Here is a 16,270-nt window from a genome sequence, read left to right as displayed (position 1 = left end):
TTCTTAAGTTTTGTGTCCCTAACTTTCTGTGTCTCTTGAGAGTGGCATTTTCCTTCCTTATTTTTTGTAGTGCTGCCTTTGTTTTCCTCATGATTCTTTCTTGTCTCTTAAATTTTTTCAATAGCTCTGATTGGCTGGCTTCTGGCTGATGGTTATGCTGACTGGCTGCTGGCTCACTGGGTTGTATTAGCTCTCCCTGTCTCTCCTCACTAGCCATGTTCTCTCTTTGTTCAATCTCACTTTCCCTTTTCTCATTGAATACTTTGTTCTGTACAAAGTTGAATGTGCTGACAACAAAATCACACAAAAATCATCAATGGAAATCACATTTATTAACCAATGGAGGCCGTCATTTGGAGCCACACACAAAATTAAAGTGGAAAAACACACTACAGGCTGATCCAACTTTGATGTAATGTCCTTAAAACAAGTCAAAATGAGGCTCAGTATTGTGTGTGGCCTCCACATGCCTGTATGACCTCCCTACAACGCCTGGGCATGCTCCTGATGAAGTGGCGGATGGTCTCCTGAGGGATCACCTCCCAGACCTGGACTAAAGCATCCGCCAACTCCTGGACAGTCTGTGGTGCAACGTGACGTTGGTGGATGGAGTGAGACATGATGTCCCAGATGTGCTCAATCAGGTCTGGGGAACGGGCGGGCCAGTCCATAGCTTCAATGCCTTCACATTGCAGGAACTGCTGACACACTCCAGCCACATGAGGTCTAACATTGTCCTGCATTAGGAGGAACCCAGGGCCAACCGCACCAGCATATGGTCTCACAAGGGGTCTGAGGATCTCATCTCGGTACCTAATGGCAGTCAGGCTACCTCTGGTGAGCACATGGAGGGCTGTGTGGCCCTCCAATGAAATGCCACCCCACACCATTACTGACCCACTGCCAAACCGGTCATGCTGAAGGATGTTGCAGGCAGCATATCGCTCTCCACGGCGTCTCCAGACTCTGTTATGTCTGTCACGTGCTCAGTGTGAACCTGTTTTCATCTGTGAAGAGCACAAGGTGCCAGTGGCGAATTTGCCAATCCTGGTGTTCTCTGGCAAATGCCAAGCGTGCTGCACGGTGTTGGGCTGTGAGCACAACCCCCCATCTGTGGACGTCGGTCTCTCATACCATCCTCATGGAGTCGGTTTCTAACCGCTTGTGCAGACACATGCACATTTGTGGCCTGCTGGAGGTCATTTTGCAGGGCTCTGGCAGTGTTCCTCCTGTTCCTGCTTGCACAAAGGCGGAGGTAGTGGTCCTGCTGCTGGGTTGTTGCCCTCCTACGGCCTCCTCCACGTCTCCTGGTGTACTGGCCTGTCTCCTGGTAGCGCCTCCAGCCTCTGGACACTACGCTGACAGACATAGCAAACCTTCTTGCCACAGCTCGCATTGATGTGGCATCCTGGATGAGCTGCACTACCTGAGCCACTCGTGTGGGTTGTAAAGTCCGTCTCATGCTACCACGAGTGTGAAAGGACCACCAACATTCAAAAGTGACCAAAACATCAGCCAGAAAGCATAGGTACTGAGAAGTGGTCTGTGGTCCCCACCTGCAGAACCACTCCTTTATGGGGGGGTCTTGCTAATTGCCTCTCATTTCTACCTGTTGTCTATTCCATTTGCACAACAGCAGGTTAAATTGATTCACAATCAGTGTTGCTTCCTAACTGAACAGGTTGGTTTCACAGAAGTGTGGTTGACTTGGAATTATATTGTGTTGTTTAAGGGTTCCCTTTATTTTTTTGAGCAGTGTATATTTGTAACCCCGTTTTGTCCCTTGTCTCAAGAATCACTGATTTGTAATTACACCTAAGCTGTAAGGTACTGGAAAATATTGAAAATAGAAATTGAAAGAAAATAGACATTGAAAGTGCCTGACTTTGACCAGGGAAAAGGTGTATGAAAGGTGTATACAAGCCAGGCTGCATCAGGTTATTGTAGCAGCCTGGCTGATTTGGTGTTTTGGTTAAAAAATTGGAAGTTGTGATATTACATGTGCTACTCAACTTTGGAATGTTTGGTTTAGAATGTTTGGTTGGGAAGGTGGAATGTTTTGATTTCAATTTTGATGCTGAAAAGCTCAGAATTGGTTGTATGAGATTTTGCTCTGTGACTTACAACCCTTACAAATTTTACAAATCTTACAAATAAGATCTGATTTACTTTCTATTTTTTGTAGATCTTTCTATCCTTTCTATCCTTTCTATTTTTCACCTTGAGAATGAGTTTTTACCCCTGCAGAATTGACCAGCCAAGGCCTGGGCAGGAACAAAACAACTTCATAGACACACCAGGTTGTACCACTCATGGTGAGAAAAATACATTTTCATATACTGTACATAATTTTATACTTCTATGTAAGACAGTATATTTAGTTCTTATGAGTATGGATTTCCATAGGCTTATTCATAATAATAAAAAATTAAATATACACATTTATGTAGTAGGTTTCTAAGGTTCAGAAAAATAACATGTATATTTATTCTATTGATGACTGTCAAGCTCTTTATTTCATGTGTACAGGATAATATAATTAATGGAGCATGGGTTATTTCTTTGATTTCTTTGACTCAGCACAATTTTCATAAATCCCACCATGTTACATATATGTGTTAACATTATGTGGCCATGAATAAAGCAAATAAAAATAAACATTTTTAAAAAGAAACAGATTTCCAACATCACAAATTCTTAAGCATTCTCCCCACATTCTAATGACATCACATGGCACCATAGCCCTTCTTATAATTACTTGTTCATTGGGAAACACTTACAAGGCATTTGAGCCTCACTGTGAGGCGTGCTGGGGTTCACTTTACCTGCTGTGGGATTTTCAGGTGTGTCCTACAACCCCCAAGAGCCAGTGATCCACGGCGGAAGTACGGCCGGACCCTTAAATGTCAGCCATGTTAGCATGCCTGCAGAAGGACCATCTATATGGGACATCCACCAGCCCACAGGTCCACTCCACACTGGTACTGTGTAACACTGAAGATTACATGCATATTCAACAAACCAAACAACCATGCATGATAAAGTAGAAAAAAAAACATTTATTTGTTTGTAAGGTCTGGCAGAGGTGCAGAACCATCAGCTTTCTGCACATGACCTGACCAGTAAAACATCAGTTTTATCAGAAAATGAGACATCACATAGTCTTCAACATTGTAATGAATTCACATGGCACTGTAGCCCTTCTTATAGACCTGATGATCTTAACAGTACACGCTCATGCATCTTCTGTGCCCTGGGTTGGTGTTTTGCATTTAGGCCCTGACATGGAGAGGCAGAGACACCTTGCTCAACCCCATGTTCAAGGCGAGGTTCTGAGGCAGATCCTCTTCTTTCATATAGACATTGATAAGATATTTTTACTAGGCACGCGTACTGTTTTTACAAACATTTGTGAATGGGTCACTCTCAGGAGCTCAGTGCTTTCCAGCGTGGAACTGTGACAATATGCCACCTGTGCAACAAATCCAGTCATGAAATTTCCTTGCTCCTAAACATTCGACAGTCAGCTGTATTATTATAAGGGAATGTGAATAACAACAACTCAGCCATGACTGCCAAGTGACCATGACTGCATATTTGTATTATGAAACATGTGGACAGTATTTATTACAAACAGGGGAAGACAAATGAACGAACCAGATGGACCAGAGGAAGACAAATGAATTTGAATGTATTTCATTTTTCACTATTTTAGTACACCCCCAAACAATCTAAACAAAACATTGTCATGCTGCTTTGCTGGCTTCTGATACCTCATCTGGACTGCTGCCAAAGCATATATCTATTAATCTTTGTAATCTATGTAACATGGCTTATTTAAGTATTGGGTATCACCTGGCCAGTTTTAAACAGTGGCATGCAGCAGCAGTCTGTGTGATATAAGGAGTTTGTGCTTTGTACCCACTTCTGTGGGCAAGGACAATGTGAGCTTACAAGCAAGACTAGACTTGAATGTTTTATTGCAGTCAGTTGATTGTGCTGGACCTCCGTGAAAAAATATTTTGTTGTCCACTCTTTTTTAGACACTCGGCATTCCGTGTCCACTTTTCTTTTCTTTTCTTTGCTCCTCTCATTTTTACCGAAGGGCAAAACGGCAGCAGGAAAGTTACACTCCAACGGAGGTCAATGTGTCTGGATTAATGCGCCATCTATTGGGGAAATGATGGTATTGCAGATGAAAGGGTAAAAAGGGAAAATGAATGACGTTCTTACTATCATTTAGACAGGTTTGGCGGGTCGGATTAAAAAGCCTAAGGGGCCGTAGTTTGGCCTATACAAACTAAATTGTGTTGGGTAATTTCCACTTCCACTGAGCTAACACATCCTACCTTGCATGTATCTTGCGATCGGAATTACTACTACAAATAAGGATACACACACTATATTTGCTCATATATATAATTCTCAGATATAATTATCGGGTGTGTTAGTAATGAAAGGCGTGGGAGTTTAAAATAAACTCTAGCTTCCGAACAAAGGCCTTATTCAACAAAATTCCACACTAGAGCCAACGGATGGGACTATTAACTTTTTTTAATCCACCTCGCAAGTAGGAGCAATCCACCGAACACAACGCGAGCTGTAATCTCGCCACTCCACAAAACACAAACCCCCCAAATGTCAAAATAAAAGACCCCCAATATAAATGATGCATTAACACAAAATGGTCTCTAAAATTACAACTAAAATTGCTGTCTCTCAGTAGTTTGTGTTTTGATACTGCCTATGTATCCTATGGTTTTAAAGCAAGCATTGAAGGAGTGCCTACATTTACTCCCTCTGTGGTTTACTGGCGAGATTGGCATAGGCTTCTGCAGTCTAATGTCTAAACAAAGAAAGATGAAATTGTATTTACAGTGCATATAGTACATATACATTTTCTTCAAGCACACGAGTTACATTTTCTTCAAAGAAATGATTTAGAAATGATTGAGGATGAGAAAGAGAGGATGCAGAAAAACATGGGGAAACAGCAGTGATTCATATTTCAACTAGTATTTCTATTTCAATTAAATTTATTTGTATTTGATTATATTCTGTTTGAAATGTGGAATATGTTTTTTTTTACTTGTATAATTCAGATGTGTCAACCATTGGTTAATGTTAAAATAATCCTAACGTTACTTAAAGGTTACATAAACATTGTGTTCTCTTCATTTTAGCTGAGCGCAAGGTGAGCAGAAGCTGCAAGTTGTCTGCAAAGCGAGGGCGAGAAGAGGAACCTCTGAGGCGGAGTAGGAAGAGGAAAGGGGATGCTCCTCAAGACTTGACACCCCACCCCATGGAGACGCGGGCAAAGAAGAAGAAGAGAGAGAAGAAAGAGGAGGAGTGCAAAGGTCTGTCTAGAATAGCACCCTCAACACTACCAGCATTTTACACCTGCTGAAATTTATTTTGACTGAATCTTATGTTGTACAATGATGTAACTTGTTTTTGTTTCATGTAGTGAGCTTCAATTCACGCTACACTGTGGGAGATCTCCTGGGCACAGGAGGATACGGCTCAGTGTATGCAGGAGTCCGCAAGGCTGATGGAAAACAGGTGAGCATCAGCACACAATACAAGAATGATTTTGGGACTTAATTTCTATTTTAGATTGTGATTAGAACTTTGAAAGGAGCTATTTTCCCTAGAGAGCCTTTGTTATTCACATGGCAATCAAGTGGTCAAATCTAATGTGCCTTGACCTTTTTCCACTTTTTGAACACAAAGATCCTGATTATACAATGTAATAAGCTTGACAATCTGTGGATGAGTATTTATCAGACTCCAGATTTATGAGTTACCTGAGAAGCTGTGGCTACCATCTGCAAGCCCTTAGATATATGTTAAATGTACTGACTGTTTTGTGTAAACAACTTCACTTGCTGTGTTTTTTATGTGACCAGATCGCCATTAAATTTGTGCCGAAGCATCACACAGAACGGTTCATCACTGTTGTAAGTTCAATATCTTTACTTATGTAATATTGCAACAATGTCTGGAACTTTTTAGATGGGTAAAACTGCAAAGGGACTATAAACGCAAAGCTGTTAATTTTCCATTCAGTGACTCCTCCCAACACGAATGGAAAACAGTTCACTTTTAGATTCAGGTTTCATCTAATGATTGGTACCAATCCAGATCCCTTTCATGTTAACCTGCTAACCATAATTCCACTATAAAACTTCAAACCCATACTAACCATGTGTTCCCTAATTTTAGCCCGGCGAAACTCGCAGTCTCCCCTTAGAGGTGGCTTTAATGGAGATGGTGTGCAAGCCACCTCGTTGTCAGCATATTGTGGAGCTGCTAGAATGGTTTGATTGCGACTGCTTCATCTTGATTCTGGAGCGACCCATCCCCTGCATGGACCTGTTTGATTTCTTGGACTTGCATCAATACCAACTACCTGAGCCACTGGCACGATTGATCATGCGTCAGGTGGTTCAGGCTGTCCTTCACTGCCGTGACCGTGGAGTTCTGCATAGAGACGTCAAGGAAGAAAACCTTCTGGTCAACACCGACACCCTTGACGTCAAGTTGATCGACTTTGGTTGTGGCGATCTGCTTAAGACCGGACCCTACAGGCGCTTTGAAGGTTATTCACCATAGGAATGAAATGTGCACCTCAAGTTAAAAAATGGGATCAAATTAGAGACTTAGTATTTTGTTACTGATGATTCTCTCGTTGTCTCAGGCACCAAGGTATACCGCCCACCTGAATGGCTGATTGACAGGACGTATGAGGGCCGTCAAGCCACCATCTGGAGTCTGGGTGTGCTCCTCTACAGCATTATCTGTGGAGATGTGCCCTTTGAGAAGGAGGAGGACATTGTTGAGGCAGACCTCTGCTTCAAGGGAAACCCATCCAGAGGTGAAAAGGCAGAAGCATCTTCAAGATAACTAGAAATTCTAAATTGCAAAATGATCATTTATGTAATTATTTCATCTGGTAATGTAATACACAACCACAGATTGATAAAATGTACTAATGAAGAATGGAGAATTGGCAATACAACATTTTGTAACCGTCTTAAAATTATAAAAAAGACTTGTTCAGTCTTTTTAGTTTTTGTTAGTGATGAAGGTTTCTGTACAGTTCTGTCATTTAAAAACTTTGAATAAGCCATTAGAACAGTCAGATCAGAGGTTTCAGATGGTAACTGATTTTCTTTCTCAACTAATCCCGTTGCTACACACACAGACTGCCGCCATCTGCTAACATGGTGTCTGCAAAAGGACCCTGAAAAACGTCCTGTGCTCGAGGATGTTCTGGCACATCAGTGGTTTTCAGAAGGTCTTCAGAACTAAGTCAGGTTAGTAAATGGAACTGGGCATGAGACTAGAGGACAGCCACCAAATTACATAGTCTGGGCCACTGATATTGAGTAATAAGCAAGGTGCAATGTAATATTGGATGAGCTTATCAAGTTGTTGCTTATGGACCAGAAAAATCTGGGTCAGGCATAGTGTACTATATAACAATTGAATGCTCTAAGTGGTATATGCTTATATGTAGTACTTTATTATTCAAAAATGCAATTTAGGATTGTTCTATCTGTACTGTTCCTCTATTTATTCTGAGTTCTAAATGGGTTTTTCCCCTATTCCATAGATTCAGTTTTGAGGGCAGCAGACGGAGGCAGTAAAGGTGTGCCAAACACACTAGCTGCCCTAATGATGCCTTGCTGGCTGTGTCAGGGCTGGCTTGGATGCCACACCTTCTACCTCCATAAGAGGCACCGAGTCAGTCCTAGTGCATTCCCGTGTGAATGTTTCTCTCCACCTTACTCTCTTTCTCTTGTTCTCTCTCTCTACCTTTTACTTTTACTTATTCGAGTATCTACCTCCTGCGCCACTTCTGGCCCATCTCAAGTTTTCCTCCAGTCTTATCTCTTCCTGTCAGTTACTCTTTTATTTTGGGAAGGGTTTTGTTTTGTTGCGGCGTTCGCCTGTTGCCGGTCACTTCCCCTGGCGTCCTTGGTTTCGTTTTACGCGTCGAGTTTCTTCCGCGTTCTTTCAGTTGCCTTTGTTATTTTCCTCCCGTGTCTATACGGTTTAGTTTTGCCTTTTCACATGTTGAGTATTCCACGTTGTTTTCCATTCTACGGTTGTGCTTTATTTTTATGCGTTGAGTTTTCCGCATCCTTTTGAGTTTCGTTTTGCCACTGTGTGTATGCATAGTGGTTTTATGCTGTGCTTTCTGTTTGTTTGCGTGTGTTTTATTTCATACACACAGTCCCAGTGATAAGCATTCATCCTTATTGGTTTCTAACGGCATTTGGGTTCAATTCTCCCTTCATATACGGTGTGTACCAGTCTGTACACTACGGTGGCCGTGAAGTGCCAACCACAATGATACTTACTAAGCACAATTACAAATGACAAAAACACAATGTCATTAACAAAAACACAATGACATTAACTAAACACAATTACAAATTACAAAAACCCAACGACATTAACAAAATCACAACATTAACTAAGCCCAATTACAAATTACAAAAACACAACAACATTAACAAAAACACGACATTAACAAACCGGAAAAGGTAGGTCCCAGTGGGAAAGCCTGGGAAATCGTTGATTGGACAACGCCACAACCCTGTGGTCCCTGATCCGTACACTCTGCCCGATCCGTACCGAGCATGCGTGAGAAAATGTGCGCATGCGTGTTGCGATTGGCCCAGGGACGTATCGGGCAGATATTTTGCGCATGCGTTAACACTTTACGACACTACTGCTACATTTTACGACACCTTTGTAAACTGTTTAAAATAATAACAATAGTAATAATAATAATTAAATAATAATAGTAATATAAATAATAATATAAATTATTATAATTGTAACTGCGGATATATACATACAGTTAGGGCCAGAAATATTTGGACAGTGACACAATTTTCGCGAGTTGGGCTCTGCATGCCACCACATTGGATTTGAAATGAAACCTCTACAACAGAATTCAAGTGCAGATTGTAACGTTTAATTTGAAGGGTTGAACAAAAATATCTGATAGAAAATGTAGGAGTTGTACACATTTCTTTACAAACACTCCACATTTTAGGAGCTCAAAAGTAGTTGGACAAATAAACATAACCCAAACAAAAGATTTTTATTTTCAATATTTTGTTGCGAATCCTTTGGAGGCAATCACTGCCTTAAGTCTGGAACCCATGGACATCACCAAATGCTGGGTTTCCTCCTTCTTAATGCTTTGCCAGGCCTTTACAGCCGCAGCCTTCAGGTCTTGCTAGTTTGTGGGTCTTTCCGTCTTAAGTCTGGATTTGTGAAATGCATGCTCAATTGGGTTAAGATCTGGTGATTGACTTGGCCATTGCAGAATGTTCCACTTTTTTGCACTCATGAACTCCTGGGTAGCTTTGGCTGTATGCTTGGGGTCATTGTCCATCTGTACTATGAAGCGTCGTCCGATCAACTTTGCAGCATTTGGCTGAATCTGGGCTGAAAGTATATCCCGGTACACTTCAGAATTCATCCGGCTACTCTTGTCTGCTGTTATGTCATCAATAAACACAAGTGACCCAGTGCCATTGAAAGCCATGCATGCCCATGCCATCACGTTGCCTCCACCATGTTTTACAGAGGATGTGGTGTGCCTTGGATCATGTGCCGTTCCCTTTCTTCTCCAAACTTTTTTCTTCCCATCATTCTGGTACAGGTTGATCTTTGTCTCATCTGTCCATAGAATACTTTTCCAGAACTGAGCTGGCTTCTTGAGGTGTTTTTCGGCAAATTTAACTCTGGCCTGTCTATTTTTGGAATTGATGAATGGTTTGCATCTAGATGTGAACCCTTTGTATTTACTTTCATGGAGTCTTCTCTTTACTGTTGACTTAGAGACAGATACACCTACTTCACTGAGAGTGTTCTGGACTTCAGTTGATGTTGTGAACGGGTTCTTCTTCACCAAAGAAAGTATGCGGCGATCATCCACCACTGTTGTCATCCGTGGACGCCCAGGCCTTTTTGAGTTCCCAAGCTCACCAGTCAATTCCTTTTTTCTCAGAATGTACCCGACTGTTGATTTTGCTACTCCAAGCATGTCTGCTATCTCTCTGATGGATTCTTTCTTTTTTTTCAGCCTCAGGATGTTCTGCTTCACCTCAATTGAGAGTTCCTTTGACCGCATGTTGTCTGGTCACAGCAACAGCTTCCAAATGCAAAACCACACACCTGGAATCAACCCCAGACCTTTTAACTACTTCATTGATTACAGGTTAACGAGGGAGACGCCTTCAGAGTTAATTGCAGCCCTTAGAGTCCATTGTCCAATTACTTTTGGTCCCTTGAAAAAGAGGAGGCTATGCATTACAGAGCTATGACTCCTAAACCCTTTCTCCGATTTGGATGTGGAAACTCTCATATTGCAGCTGGGAGTGTGCACTTTCAGCCCATATTATATATATGATTGTATTTCTGAACATGTTTTTGTAAACATCTAAAATAACAAAACTTGTGTCACTGTCCACTGTCTGGCCCTAACTGTACATACACATACATTTTATATATATAGTAGGGGTCTCAAAATCATCGTACCTGGGGGCCGCTGGAGGTAGAGTCTGGGTGAGGCTGGGCCGCATCAAATATTCCACAATAAAAGAACAATCCAATCTTCTCTAACTTAATTAACATTAATAACAATTCAGAACATGAACAGTTCTTCAGAACATTGGCTCCTCTTTCTTCCTCCTACTCCTTGCTACCAGAGACCTGGCAGCACTTCATCTTACACAGCTGAGCCACATCTGGCTTGAGGGAAGAAGCAACTGAGACCCTCAGTATGGCTTGAAGATGCTCATCAGTAAGTTTGGACCGGAACTTTGACTTATTAAAGTTCATGGTGGAGAAGAGCTTTTCACAGAGATAGGTACTTCCAAAAAGGCACATGGTCCGCTTGAACATCTTGGAAAGCTCAGGGAAGGTGGGGGACAATTCTCTCAAAAATTGTCCAAGGTTCTCTGCTTTTCCACTCACCTCCCTGAACTTGGCTTTGAGTTCAGAATTGCACTGCAGGTCAATTAGCTCCATTTGAAGCTCAGGAGGAGCATCTTTCACATCGAAGGAGAAGGGATCAGCAAAAATGTTTTGAAGTCTGCAAACCTGTGATCAAATTCTTCCTGGAGCTTTACAATGGCATCAGCATACTTCTCACCACTGAATGGTGTGCCTGAATCCATGAGTGCCTTGCATGCTGGGAAATGGCAGAGGTTTGTCTGAGAAAGCTGGGCTTTTCACAACCCAAGTTTTGTGGAGAATGCTCTGATGTTGTCATAGGCAGCACTCACAAGCTGCCCCTGGCCTTGTAATTTCTTCTTCAGTACATTCAGCTCCGGTGTGATGTCAACCAGAAAAGCTAAGTCCATGATCAACTTGGGATCACTAAGTACAGGAACAGCCATCCCATCCTTCTCCATGAAGGCTTTCACTTCTGCTCTCAACTCAAAAAACCTCTTCAAGACGTTTCCCCTGCTAAGCCAACGTATCTCTGTGAAGTAGAGCACATCCTCATATGATGAGTCTATTTCCCCCAAAACGGAACTGACGGTGCTTCAAGCCCCTGGTTCTGATATGTTTGATGCATTTCACAACATCAAACATCACACTGTCAAACGTCAGGCATTTGCTGCAAAGGGCCTGCTGATGGATAATGCAATGGAGAGCAATAGCCTCTTCCACACCTTCTTCCTCCAGTTTTCTTTGAACAAGTCCCACGAGTCCATTCTTCCTCCCTGTCGTTGATGGTGCTCTGTCGGTTGTTATTCCAGCAAAACTCTTCCATAGCAAGCCAGCATCCACAATGGCATCTTCCAAAATATCTCCTGAGCAGTGGTCTGGCCATGCATTGGAATCACTGTGAGCAACTCCTCCATTACTTCAAAACAACCGTCAACACCACGGACATAAATTGCGAGCTGCGTGTCAGTGACGTCTGTGCTCTCATCAAGAGCAACAGAGTATGCATGGAAATGTTTAGCTTTCTCACGCAGTTGATCATAAATGTTACCTGACAGGTCAGAAATGCGCTCTGCCACTGTGTTGGCTGAAAGGCTGATGTTACTAAACTGACCCTTCTTTTCTGGACAGACTACTTGCAGCATTTAACATGCACTTTTTGATGAACTCGCCATCTTTGAATGGCTTTCTAGCCTTAGCAATCACCTCACTCATCACGTAGCTTACTTCGACAGCAGCATCACTTTCTTTGCTTGCCTTCTTGGAAAAATCTTGTTGCCGCAGTAGACATGTTTTAAGCTTGGCGGCACAGCACTTTCTCTCTTCTCCCTGATATTTTGCATATTCCTCAGCATGTTTAGTTGTGTAATGACATCTGATATTGTACTCCTTGTGCACAGCAACTTTATCTGAGCATATAATACATGTCGACATGCCCCTGAGCTCTACGAAAAAGTAGTCTATCTCCCACTTCTCCAGATATTGTCTGTGCTCATGGCTAACCTTTCTGTTCACAGCAGGTTTTGAGGAAGACATGACATGAGCCGTAGAACAAGGCTCTTACTTAAACCTGGAGCCATAGAGGCAATAAAGTAAATCAAGTTTTACTTCAGTAAATATTATTTTATCTTAACCTAAATATAGTTAGTTCTGTAGGCCTCATCTCGAAAAACCATCAGGCAGTAAAGAGTCTAGAAAAATGATCTCTTTCTCTGCTACCAGTAAAACCTGCATTGGGCATATTTAAAAATGACCAGATAGGCAACTTATTATTTTGTTCTATCAGAATCAGAAAAGAATCTCTAAATATCTATCTTAATAATTGTAACTCAACGCATAGCAAAAAGTGATATGCCTGATCCTGTTGCCTATTCCATGCAGGAAACAAAATAGCATCCTTGGAGCACTGACTGTCCTGGTATTGTAGAGAAATATAAAAAGATTACTTCGTATTTGTACAAAATTATGTGCATTTATGAGTGTGACTTATATAAGTGCCTTATAACAATATTACCGGTAAGCTTGACAGTGGGTCCACATCCGATGTCTTCCACGTGGGAATGACATACATGTCCACAATGTGAACATCTTTGCCCCATTTAAAAAATAATTAGGAACTGTATAAAAATACCCATACAAAAAAAAAGGACATTAATCTGTAACGAGATTCGTTGGTAACCGGAGGCGGACACACATGCAAGGAGTCAGGGGTTTTATTTAAACATTCCACATTAACGGGGGTAGAATCCAGTGATACACATTCAACAGACAAACTTGGAGACGCACCACTGACAGACAATCTGGAAGCACGACGACGAGATCGACGGGGCATCTTGTATACAAGGGGTTACAGGAATCACAAGTGCTCAATAACAAAAGATCCCTATTCTAAACAAAGGCAGACTAAAGACTAACGAATAATACACGCGATGACTTAAAGAAAGGATAAGGATGTAAAAGAAACAACATACTCATGGTTTAAGAATTAAACATAACCAAACAAGAAAACAACAGACACAATGAATTGAACTTGATGATCATGACTAGTAGAACCAAGACACGAAAAAGGCAAACAATCCAACAAACGTAGTCTCACGACATACAACTACCGCGCTGTGAACCAACCAAACGGACTAACCTGCTGTACGTTGACACACACCTGTTGACTAGAACAGAACAACTCACAGCTAAAGGACAAAACATTACAAACAAAAACACCCGGAACAACCAAGACAACAATCGGCTAGGGACGAGGGTCTGGAAATTCTAAGAAATCGTAACTCACACCAAACACAAACAACTACCAGCAAAGACGGTATCCAAACTAAGGATTTAAATAGAAGATCTAAATGAGGAAAACGAGACACAGGTGATGCACTTACAAAAAGGGGGCGGATCTAGATGGAGAAAGGAAAACCCACTAAAACAGAAGAATGAAAATCATTGACAGGGGCAGGACGATGTGTTACATAAACCCACAAAACAATCTGACTCTTGATTACATGTCTTCGAGCAGCAGTGATGAGCTTAAAACATGCATTCCCAATCTATAAAAACAAAACGGAGTAAAATGCAAACAAAATCAATTTAGTTAGATTTTTCTTAGAGTAAACATTCTGCAACATATATAATATATACAGTAGATTCCACGCATCGGTTTAATCCGAGACTCCAGAAGTCCTCACGTCTTAGACAGACATCACCATCTTTAATGATAAGCTCTGTTTCTGGACGGCTAGTGTCCAAAATGTATTTCAGCTGAAATTAATAATAATTTAAATCAGTTATTTAATTTAGAGTGTGAGAGACGGTGCTTGATAGTGTGAGAGTGAGAGTTAAGTAATGTGACGAAGCGAAGGTCACATGACGAGTTTAGATGAAAGTGTCAGTTGCCAGTTTTTCTTCAATAGGACCCAAGTCTTTTTCCCATTTCTCCCCAGAGAAAGCATATAAATGCTCAGAATTTTTAGGTGTCCAGTATTCATGATCATTATTTTCTGTGTTTTTTATTGGGGTTTTGGAATATCAACACCTCATCACCTGCACTCGAAACTGCATGTTTAACATTGCGAGCTGCAAATATGTTCTCATTCAGCTGTGTAAATATCAAAGTAAAAATGTAAATATAAAATGTGATATGGTAAATATGATAATATAAAAGTTAAGTTATACATAGTTGTATGTACATATACATACATTATATATAAAATGTAAATAAAAATGTAATTGTGCCATATTTTGTCAATTGTGATTTTTCACCGCAATCGAAATTTGTCCTCCGCTTTTTACCCATCTGTGCAGTTAGAACACACACACACACACACACACACACACTAAATGATTACTAGGGGGCTGTGGATCACATGTGCCCAGAGCAGTGAGCAGCCCTAGCCCGGGGAGCAGATTTAGGGTTAGGTGCCTTGCTCAAGGGCACCTCAGTCATGGCCTCAGGTCTGTGAATCGAACCCACGACTCTCCGGTCACAAGACCAGTTCCCTACCACCAGGCCATGACTGCCCTGTATATACATAATAATAAAATATACAATATATATATATATATATATATATATATATATATATATATATATATATATATATATATATATATATATATATATATATGTATATATATATATATTATACACGCACACACATATATATATATATATATATATATATATATATATATATATATATATATATATATATATATATATATATATATATATATATATATATAATGAGACTGTGGTTTCCTATTTGTCTGAATTTTCCCATGATGCCAAAAAAATTCTACTACCACCCAAGAGTGGGTAGTCTTTGTTTATCCCCCGGTGCAAATGTAGACAGATTCTGCTGTACCATTTTTCAAAAATCCACATTGAAGTCTTAAATGTTCTTAGGGCTTGGAAATAAATTTCTCAGAAATTGGTTATCAGTTTCTCAGAAATCTCCCATAATTCCAAAAGAATTCCACTGCTGCATGAGAGTATGAATCCTTAACTATCATCACAGTAAGTTTGCACAGATTGCACTGTACCATTTCCTCATAAATCTATTTTAGGTTCATAATGCATTTAGGCGAATTAAAGCACTCATGTCAAATAGGCTGAATTAGGACATCAATTTATCAGAAATCATCCACTATAGTTTGTGACCCTCTCTTTATTTTCCCTAATCAACTATGTGCATAAGACAATCAACTTGTAAAAATTAAAAATCAGGTTACTCAAATGATAATTTTTGCTTGCTGTGGAACTTTGATCATGATTACAATGACAAAGAACTCTAGAAGCTTCTCTGGCCTCATATACCCATGATGCCTTGCAGAGATATGCCAGAGAAAGGCTCTAGATAGAACATGCTGATGTAGGTTCACCAGCAAAAGACCAACTGGCCACATATCTGCATATTCCCACTGAGGCCAACTCTGATATGGGCAGAAATGTATTTAAATGGTTAAATACATGAGTACATGCCACACTGTGTACAGTGGAAAAGAAGAGGAAATTGCAGGCAAAACTAGCATCCACTTCTAAAACATGCCGTTTCAGACTTGAGGTAAGAAGTTTCAAGGAATACGTCACCTATAAACACAAAAAACAAAACATCAACTAACTAGTCAGGAGCAGCCAGCATAATTTCAGCCAGCTCTGATTTCATTATTTCTAGGTGGAGGACTCCTACAATGTTCCTTGCCAAATGCTGGATGTGTTCAAAACATTCTTTCAGAGGACATACTGTAAACCCAAAGAATCATGGATAAAATAAGACCACCGTAGCTG

At 40.8% G+C, this 16,270-nt stretch overlaps 1 protein-coding gene across 1 annotated transcript; it reads left to right on the top strand.

Moving 5' to 3' along the window:
- The first annotated feature begins 123 nt into the window (after nucleotides 1-123).
- On the top strand, nucleotides 124-14,567 carry LOC143496555 (serine/threonine-protein kinase pim-2-like). The gene is made up of 9 exons (XM_076992727.1): nucleotides 124-2,315; nucleotides 2,844-2,981; nucleotides 5,184-5,357; nucleotides 5,468-5,562; nucleotides 5,910-5,960; nucleotides 6,226-6,601; nucleotides 6,701-6,877; nucleotides 7,208-7,319; nucleotides 7,619-14,567. Exons 1-8 carry the CDS (start codon nucleotides 2,228-2,230, stop codon nucleotides 7,312-7,314), a joined length of 1,206 nt encoding a protein of 401 aa, XP_076848842.1. The 5' UTR covers nucleotides 124-2,227; the 3' UTR covers nucleotides 7,315-7,319; nucleotides 7,619-14,567.
- Nucleotides 14,568-16,270: the final 1,703 nt, after the last annotated feature.

Source organism: Brachyhypopomus gauderio, unplaced genomic scaffold (genome assembly GCF_052324685.1).
Source record: "Brachyhypopomus gauderio isolate BG-103 unplaced genomic scaffold, BGAUD_0.2 sc96, whole genome shotgun sequence".
NCBI lineage: Eukaryota > Metazoa > Chordata > Actinopteri > Gymnotiformes > Hypopomidae > Brachyhypopomus > Brachyhypopomus gauderio.
This window is presented reverse-complemented; position numbering and strand designations above follow the sequence as displayed.

Coding starts and splice junctions, on each gene's coding strand:
- LOC143496555 (XM_076992727.1), top strand. CDS start 2,228: ATGAGTTTTTACCCCTGCAGAATTGACCAGCCAAGGCCTGGGCAGGAA. Junction 5,961..6,225: donor CAGAACGGTTCATCACTGTT/GTAAGTTCAATA, acceptor CCCTAATTTTAG/CCCGGCGAAACTCGCAGTCT. Junction 6,602..6,700: donor ACCCTACAGGCGCTTTGAAG/GTTATTCACCAT, acceptor TCGTTGTCTCAG/GCACCAAGGTATACCGCCCA.